The 9,527-nt window shown below is 42.8% G+C and overlaps 1 protein-coding gene across 1 annotated transcript in view; it reads left to right on the forward strand.

Annotated features, from left to right (window-relative positions):
* Positions 1 to 1,132: 1,132 nt before the first annotated feature.
* NPAS2 (neuronal PAS domain protein 2) overlaps positions 1,133 to 9,527 on the forward strand; it is a gene marked incomplete at its 3' end in the record, with an annotated part of 48,630 nt that continues 40,235 nt past the window's right edge. Inside the window, exons 1-3 of the mRNA XM_010011567.1 lie at positions 1,133 to 1,164; positions 6,159 to 6,307; positions 9,495 to 9,527. The exon at positions 9,495 to 9,527 is cut by the window's right edge and continues 77 nt beyond it. Of these exons, the coding sequence (XP_010009869.1) occupies positions 1,133 to 1,164; positions 6,159 to 6,307; positions 9,495 to 9,527 (214 nt within the window). The remainder of the gene's footprint in view (positions 1,165 to 6,158; positions 6,308 to 9,494) is intronic.

Here is a 9,527-nt window from a genome sequence, read left to right on the forward strand (position 1 = left end):
TCCTTTGAAAATGACGCATTGACAATCCAGGGTTTGTAGCAGCATTGTGCTGCCGGTTTGGAAAATATTTGTGTGGGATGCAGCAGCACAAGGTTTTTGTTCCTGACACGGGTGCAAAGTGCCCTGAGAGGCTGCAGCAGCACAGGGCTTCCTCCTTGGGTTGAAGCCGTTACAGCTCAAGCATCGCTTTCCATAAGGCCACGGAGCAAAGGAGAGTGGGCAGTGAGCTGGCAACAAGTGTTTCTGAGGATCTCAGCCTTCCGCTGGGCTGCTCTTGTGCTTTTCCCTTTGCCTTGCCTACACAGATTTACTCAATTACCCCTTTTTATTCTGCAGCTTTATGAACACCTCTTGTGCTCAGAGTACTTTTTCCTTACAGCTCAAAGTGCTATTGGAGCAATTGGACTCTAAACCTTATGGCAGGTCACAACATTTTGGTGAAGATCGGCAGAAAGAGTGGCAGGAATGGCACAGTCCCCATGCTCAGTGATGGCACTACCAGGCAGATGGTCTGAGCTATGGGAGGGATTTTTCGTGGTGTGGCTTAGGCATTGGGATTTATGGGGACACTTTGAATTTGGGGTGTAATTCAGTAGGGTTACTATTGTCTCTTTTAGCTTTGGGTCAGGGCCCACAGAGGACGACAAAGAGCCTGACAGTAGGAAGCTCCATTTGAGAAGTGAGAGGCATCGGTGATGCCAGCTAACACACTGGGGGTGGTTTTGGGGAGACTGGGGGGCACTGTAAATGATTTTTCAACTTGGCAGACCCCAGGGCTTATCCAGCCTGCAAGTTTGCAGAGAGTAACCTCCACAAGAAAAAATTCTCCCAAGAAGTGGCTGTTTTTGTACTGTGCTGGCACACCATGTTGTGCCTGGGAGCCTTGATCTCTGGCTGGAGCCCCTAAGGCTAGCATGACGCTCATAACTAACATTATCCACAATGGATGTTTCCTAAAATCAAGGACTGTGGCATAAAGCACTGCTGACACATTTATCTGACCTGAATATCATCGCTCTTATTAAAATGAAATAGAGCAACTCTGAGATTAACCTGCAAGTAGAGCTAACAAAATGACAATTCATAATGATTCTCACATTCCTTCAACAGAAAAAACTGCTTAGACAATCTAATGGATGAAGATGAGAAAGACAGGGCAAAGAGGTGAGCATTTTTTCTTTTATAACTCTCTGTTTAACTTGTGATGAGCTTGATACTGTTTGTTGCTGCAGAAGCTGTTTTATCCATGATCAATTAATCAAAAAGAGAGAGTAAAATACAGCCAAGCACAACTTGAAAAACTGCCATGTCACAGATTCCTATTCTTGGCTACCCTTTAAGAAGAAAATAACGTAGCAATGTTTTCTGTGGAAAATGTCAAAAAAGCATTGATCATTTTCTTCACATTACTGCACAACATGAGAACTGAAGAACCAACAACGTACTCCTGCCACTGTAATACATCATCTGAGCTTCCTGAGTGTATAAAAATGTGGGGTTTTTTTACAGAGTACATTTTGTGAAAGATAACTAAGAAATTGGGGGTTCTTCTGCTTTTATGGTGGTCCTTTATTTAGCAATGCCTATCTCACAGTAATAAAAACACCCAGACGTTACCTTCAGAGCAGAGAAAGACCACAGAAAGTGATTGTGACAGCCCTAATCTGGCACAAACCTTCTTTCACATACATTTTGCACTCCATCATCAGGTCTTGGTTGGCAGGAAATTGTTGTGAACACTTAGTGGGGAGGGAAAAGGTGCGTTTCAAGGCAGAAGACCTGTGGCAGTAAAACTCCTAATAACTGTCAGATCTGACTGGCATCTGCAGAAAAGCTGTTCGGAAGCATTTGAGGTGGTTATTTTTCTGGATGCGTTATCGATGTTGCAGTTTAATTGCTATAGAGGAAGACATGGATTGCACACCTCTTTCCCCTTGGTTCCCCTCTAATGAGAATATTGCCAGTCCCGGCACAACTAGTTGCTCCAGTTTCATCTCTTTTGATTCCTTTACTGCTTCTTTCCTCCCTGCAGCTTCTTCTCCACAATATAGGTCAGCACAGGCTGCAGCCAAGCTCAACCATTCCCCTTTGCTTCCTCCTCTTAACGTGTGCATGCTCAGGCTGCAGAAGGCCTGCCTTTGCTACCAGGAGCAAATTGCCTCCCTTTAGTCCTGCAAGGGGTGCCCACTGAGCCCAGAAGAAATTCATGGCTCTTTCAAGCATCTCCATGCTCATCCTGCAGCACAGCGGGAGGTGTTACCCTTGCCCAGAGCCCCAGGGTCAGGGAAGGGGGAAGAAGGGGAAGAGATTTCTGCTTCACATTCTTAAGGCCTGATTATCTTCAAGATATCTGTGTGTTAATTGTTTTTTTTAAAAAAATGCATTAAATGAATGCATATAGGAAAAAATAGGATCACACATATCCTCACTATCAACAATTGTCATCGCCATCTGGTATGGTTTTCATGCCATTTGTTCCTGGAGGGAATTTTTGTCGTACCCTGGGGCAGGACTCTATCAAGGTGGATAAAAAATGATAACTTTGAAAATGAGAAAAGGAAATTGCTTCTTTAAATTGTAATTAAATACATTTTGATTCTTATAAATAAGTCTAAATTTGAAATTAAGTTTGAAACCATGAGAGACTTCATGAAGGTCTAAGGTTACTACCTTATACTAAAATCACTCAGATTTATTTAAAAGCTACAGCTTTTCTTCCAAAAGCTTTAAAGAGAGTCAGACTTGGGAGAAGCCATTTGCTGAACATCTTGCTGTTGTGTCATGAAAACTCAGGACTCTCATCTGTCCTGTGCCTCAGGGGAAATGTTTCCTTTGTTTTCTTCTATTTGGTATAAGGAGTGGGTCCCTCAGTGCTGAGAAACGCGAGAAGAGATAAAAAAGCCAAGAAAATTGCTCTCTTCTTTCCTTTTCTGTGTTAAAAGTAGGTGAGATGATTGGAAATTTCTAGGGATGGACCAGGAGCTGGGTTTCTCAGGCTAGAGACACACACACACACCATTTACTATCTGCTGCAATTTTTTAGGCATATACAGGTTGTATTACACAGAAATGAGAAGAGGATCCATCTTCTCCCAAGGAGAGGCAGCTGTGCTCCCAGCCCTTTGCTAAGTGTTTAGTATTTGGCCAAGACATAGAGCTCTTCCTTTGGGACACTGGTTATTTTGAGCCCTGCTGAGCATCAGCTCACTCCCTAAGGCACTACTTCACTCCAAAGCTCCAAGGGCTAAAATGTGTATATGATGACACCACACTTAGGAGCACTGAAGACCTCTTTGAGGTCTTCTGATCTTCTGGAGATCAGAAACCATAATTTAATTTTCAATTCTTTGATCCTAGATGAGGCTTATTTTGTTCTATAGATTTATTATTTTTAAATAAAAAGGGTGTTTTGTGCATTTTTTTCTCTATTTTCTTTTCTTTTAGTTTACTTGAGTAGTTTTTGTTGGGGGTTTTTTTGCAATTCATTGAATTCCAAAACTGGCTTGAAGTGAGCCATGAGAAAGCACTTAATAAATGGATAACACCATTTACCTTTTTCCACTCCATAAAAAGTAAATTTAAGAATGAAGGCATGTGGTACAATGACTTCTTTTGATGCATATATAACATATCCCACTGGACAGCAAAAAGAAATATGAAATTTAGTGTAAAGTCATATTTCATTCTAAATCAGCAAGACGTAATGGCTACTAGTCAGCAAGTATCAGTGTCTCTTTAAGATGACAAGCAGAAAATATATAAGAGAATAAAAATGGCTGTTTATAACACAAGTTAAGTTGGTGATTTTGACCATTCTGAATTCAGGCTGTCCTGTATTGCCTTTAGCTGTATTCACTAAAAAGCCAGATTTTATTCATACTGTGCCTCCTTCTTCCCCTTGGATATGCTGTTTTGGTTTTTTTCTTGGAGTAGTAAAGAGGGAGGAGAACTGGCACAAATAATATGGAATTAAGACAGGGACTGTTTTGGCTTACTGTAAATTATATGCCCTAGCAGGCGCATTATTTCCAAGCCTAGGAAATAATCTTCCGAGGGAAGTGATGAAAAGTGCATTATTTAACACATTTACAACTGGACTGAACAAAGCATTTACAATTGTTCAGGGATAGTGTTTCTCTTTTTTTTCTCCCACATTTTTCCTCATTTTATTTCCTTTTAAAGATTTTACTGTGATCACGATTTCAGATTTTGGTACAGTTATTTCCACTAGAGGAGTTTTTATATTTCCTTTGTGAATAAAATGTCAAGTGTTAAAAATAGGTATTTTATATTTCTGTGAAGGCATCTTTATATTTTAGAAAAAGCAACACTTTCCCTATAGACAGTTGGTGTTTTATTTTATTTTCAGGGCAGGAGATCAAGACCCTTTAAGCTTAAAATGAACTGAGGATTGAATTATGAGGAAGTAAAATGTTGACATTCTTAACATCCCCTTGAACTGTACAGAAATAGGATAAGGCTGGAGCTTTTCACATCTTGTTCTGACAGCCTTTTGCACTGTAATAAGAACAGGCTGAAATCAGTCAGGCGGTATCCACCCAATCTCTTGTGTTCAAAGCTGTAAAATAATCAAGTGCTGGCTTCTATCCAATGTATCTCCAAGTGTGTTCAGGGTCGAGAGCAAGACAAACAAAAATTACCCCTCTGTCAGTAGTAACATCCAGAAGCCTCTGCAGTGATTTCTCTGCTGAAGTTTATTGCCATCCTGGTCCTTGGAGGGAATGTAAATGCTGAGCTAAATTCTGCTCTGATTTTCAGCAGCATGCATCCAGAGCTTATGAGGAACGGCAGAGTTAGCTGGGACTAAGAAACTCAGAGTGAGAACCGGCCTCTTGGCTTTCCTTTCCTGTCTACATGTAACCGGATTTTTAGATCTTTACGTAATTAACAAAGCAAATCTTGTCTGCTTGAGGACCTTTCAGAAGAACAAACACAAACCTTCTGGGTTATATATATTTCTATTTTCACATGGCTACAGAAGTCGGGGTGATAACCTCTAAGTAGAATGATTGTTGTATTCATGGGAACAATACAGAGAATACTTGTTTGTGTATAGGTTGACATACAATTTAAAAAAAAAAAAAAAGAAAAAGTGCCCACACTAAAAAAGATTATCAACAGCCTTAATGACAGTATTGTTGTGGTGCCAAAACACCTCGCATGAAATCACGTCCTTTCTTCCTATGAGCTTTTCATACACAGCAGCAGAAGCAGGCTCTCTCCGAGGAGTCTGCAAGCTATACAGACAAGACTGGTAAACAAAGCTGCAGAGTCCCCATTTCACACCTGAAGAGCCAAGACCTTAAGTGATTTGCCCAGTGGCACACAGAGATTAGAGGCAAGCAGGGGACCCCTGCAAACATTTCTCAGCCCCCAGGTCGGGGAACACATCCCAGCCTCAGAAGTAGTCCATGCTGGGCTAATACATGCTGATGCCCTCCCTCCTGCTTGCCCTTGTCACCTTGGAAAGGAGACTGAAGTAGGTGACATAGGAACTAGATGGGAGCTGCAGCAACCTCTACTCAGATCCCTGATCTTAATGACTGGAAGGCAACAGCCTGATTCCTCTTTGTAAGCCAGCCTGGAGGTAGCCAGCAGACCTGTGATCAAAGCGGGCAGGTCCCTCTAGGTGGATCCAGTGCAATGGCTGAGCTGCAGGACTGGGGTCCCTCTCTCCTGTTAAGACTGCACGGATGGGTATGACCCATAGTTTTACTAGACCCCACTCTTCTTTATGGATGATTTTAGTGTTGTCACAGTATTCTTAGTTCTTCTTGCTCTGAGTGCCTCCTCAGAGGCTGTGTAAATTTTCAAGATCCTGTGCATGCCTAGGAGATGGGCAGAGCTCCTGTACCGACAGGCTTTGAGACAACCTGATGTAGACAGAGTGTTCAGCAGCAGCACAGATGGGCAAGTAAAGCCTCCATCTCCCCACTCGACTCTAAAGGGAGCTCAAAGACAAGAGCAGGAGGTGGGAACAGTTGCTTCCTATTTGTCTCTGCAGCTTTGCTGGAGGCCACTGTCGACCATCATGTGAGGCACACAGGAGGTTAATTTCTATGTGTGTATGTTGGAAAGAGCAGGTACCTGATTTTTCCTCTTGGTCTGCTCATCCTTTTTTTCTCCCTGATCCACAGGGCTTCACGTAACAAGTCTGAGAAGAAGAGGCGTGATCAGTTCAATGTTCTCATCAAAGAGCTCAGCTCCATGCTTCCAGGCAACACTCGCAAAATGGACAAAACTACCGTGCTGGAAAAAGTCATTGGCTTTCTGCAGAAACACAATGGTAAGATTTACTGCAGCTCTTCATGCACTTGCCAGACGGTTACTACAATACCCTGTTTCTTTCAGTGATTAGCAGAATGGCTCAAGGGGCCTAAAAGTGCCAACATAAGGTTGGCAGGTTTTTTCGATCTCATCAAAGAAGATCATTTGCAGGCACTGTGCTGCCCAAATCCATCTCCTTGGCCACTCTTCAGTTGAGGATGACTCTCAACCTGCTAGAGAAGGGGCCGAATGGCAGGAACCGAGGGGAGGAGGGCAGCAGTGCCCTGCAGCACACATGAAGAAGAAAGACACTTTGAACAAGAGAGGTCTGGGTCAGAGGGAAGAGTCCCTTCCTTGAAACCTGCAACATTGTGAGCAGAAGAACAAACCATTCGCCCCAGCTTCTCTGCAGAAAAATGCAGGTGAAGCAGTCTGCTCAGCCCCCCTGTTCCTCCTCAGTGGACTGCGTAGGACTCAATTTTCCAGTGAGCAGAAAACTTAGACCAGAAAGGGCCCGATTTTTGTAGTAGTCTTCAGCAAATTGCATCCACAGATAGCTGACGTGCTTCACCCTGTTTGCGCAAGCAGAAGCTACACCGCAGCGTGCAGTTGCAACAGCAAAGTTCAGCCTTGGAAGGCCAGGAATTTATTTTTTAAATGCACACAGCAGTGACAGTTGAGTGCTTTAGAAATGTGCCCTCAGAGAGGGCAGAGGAGATTTCTGACCCTGCTGATTTAATCTGCTTGGTCTAGTTTCTAGGCAGTGAGAGGAATGTGCGCGGTGGGCTCCCTGAGGCATGGACATGCACCAGCAGTGGACAATTGAAACAATTCTCCCTTATAAATCAGGGCACTGGTTTAAAATGAGTCTCTCGTGCTCTTCCCTGTGAGGAACAGGCTTTGGTGAGTGACCATGGGGAACATCCCTGGTCCCACAGATCAGAAAGGGGTCTCACAAGCATCGCCTGGCTCACCTTTGTTCATCCAGCATCACACAGAGCTCACTGGAGAGCTCTGGGTGAAATGGAAGAGACCATAAAAATTCTTATATAATGACTCCTAACATAATGGAGTCACCAGTGTCAAACTTCCTGAGGAAATAATTATAGTGGTACTGTTGTTAGAGCACAGTTTTGCCTTAAATGAATTTTTGCCACAGACAAGATGATTTCATACAGGAGGGTACAACCAGGACATCTCAAAGTTTAATAATTGTATATACCTATTAATAAAATGACAGTAATAACATATGGGGGTTTTTTAGCTGCCCAAGGCAGAGTAAAGGAGAATGTGAACATGCTCAATCATAAAGCCAAGCAAGGAACAATCACACAAGATCTGAATAAATGTAAATAAGTGTAGCTGATAGCCCAGATGATTTACTGCGAAAGGCACTTCATTTCTGGAAGAACAACTAGGTAAAAGAAAACTAGCAGTCACAAATCCTTGCACAGTAATTGGGTCAAAATGTGACTGAGTTTTGTGCACTTGCTAAAAAAAGCAAATGTTATCTATTTTTAAACCAGATCAGTAGTCACACAATATAATACAAAGCGTCAGCGTTTTAAAATGTTATCTTCAGCATACTTTGGATCTGGTTCATTCAATCATACTTCCCTTTCGTTTAGTAGGCTAAACCAAGATTTAAGTCATAACAGAGAAGGAGGTCAATTTTCAGATATTTTTTTTTCTTCGTAAACAGCCTCCTTATTCATAATCCACAGAATCTCCCAAATCTCAACTAATTCTTCTAACAGTTGCTGTTTCATGTATATCAGCTTTTCCATGCTACAGATCTGCTGAAAGTATCCTATATTCTGAAACTATATAATAAAAAGAAGACAGGCTGATCTCTCTTTTTCCTTAGTCTGGTTTTGAACGTCCATATAAGACCATGGGGGCTGTGGAGAGCCGTCGTGCTATCCATGACAGCCCCCAGCAGTGCAGAAAGCGAGTTGAACGAGCTGGTAGAAGCAGGCAGCTGCATTTCCACTAATAAAGCCTGAACAGAGGCTTTGATTTCTTTCTAGGCAACAATATGCACAGGCACTGGTATAAATTTGCTGTCTTTAATATCATTTGGCCATTTGCATTTATCTGGCCAGTTTGCCTATGTGCTCCAAATGGGGAGCATTGGGTATTAGCTGTTCTGAAAGTGTTGATCAATAGGATTAATTAACAGGCAGCACCGAAAGGAGAAGACAGGCATTGCTCAGTATCCCTTCACTACTAGAGCTGAATGAGGGAGCGCTCTTGGACAATCAGAGAGAGAAGCAAACAAAACCAGCACAGGTCGCTCTAAATTCTAAGATCTGTCCCGCATAACCCTGTCTGACTTGGGTATAGCTAATGCTAATGGTTGTTTTTGAAGGAAATGGCTCACCATGGTGCACCCATCTGATTACCTCCAGTATGGTCCCCAGTTCCAGTGTGAAGCTGTGACTTGTTACCCCAGTGTGCCTCTACCCTCCATGGAAAGCCCTGGGGAAGCGAGCATCCTTGGGCTGCTGTGGAGCTAGGACTGGCCAACAGCAGGGCAAAACCCCATGATGTCTGACAGCACAGGAGGCTCTCCCCTCCAGACAGGGTTTGGGATGAGATGCTGGTGCTCAGTTCCCATTCCTACACTGCTGTAGCCTGTGGGGCTGGCAGTAGGCACGGGAGAGAGCGGGGGCAGCAGCAGCAGTGTAAAGCTTCTTCAAACGCTCATGCTTCACGCGCATTTTGGAGTGCAGAGCAATAGCTCTGCTGTTCAGGGTCACAGCCCTCTGGGGCTCTTCCAAAGGAGTTTTCTTGCTGCTCCCTGTTTGGCACAGAAGCTGCAGGCTGAACCTTAGCTGTCTGGCACCCTAATTTGGAAGCTGTAAATTTTAAGTATCAATTTGACACGTGCTAACCTTTGCCTTGATTTTACTTTCATGCAAAGTGGTTTTATCTCTAGATCAATACCCAAGTAAGGCTGCTTGAGGCCAATGGCTATAAGAATACAGACTCCCACTGAAGTCAGTTCAAGTTGAGCTGAGTAAAACATGAGGAAAACATTTCTAGATTGGGCCCAGTTTAGATAACCATTACTGTCTCATGCTTGAAAACTGCAATTTTTTTAATGTAAAGATGATTTCTATCTTTTCATAGCAACTTATATATAGTCTTGCAAGATACAAGTTTCTTTGAATTTAAAAAATTCAAATGTTTTATTTGTCTAGAAGTATCAGCACAGACGGAGATTTCTGAAATTC

The sequence above is a fragment of the Nestor notabilis genome, unplaced genomic scaffold (assembly GCF_000696875.1).
Source record: "Nestor notabilis isolate BGI_N333 unplaced genomic scaffold, ASM69687v1 scaffold7833, whole genome shotgun sequence".
NCBI classification, from domain to species: domain Eukaryota; kingdom Metazoa; phylum Chordata; class Aves; order Psittaciformes; family Psittacidae; genus Nestor; species Nestor notabilis.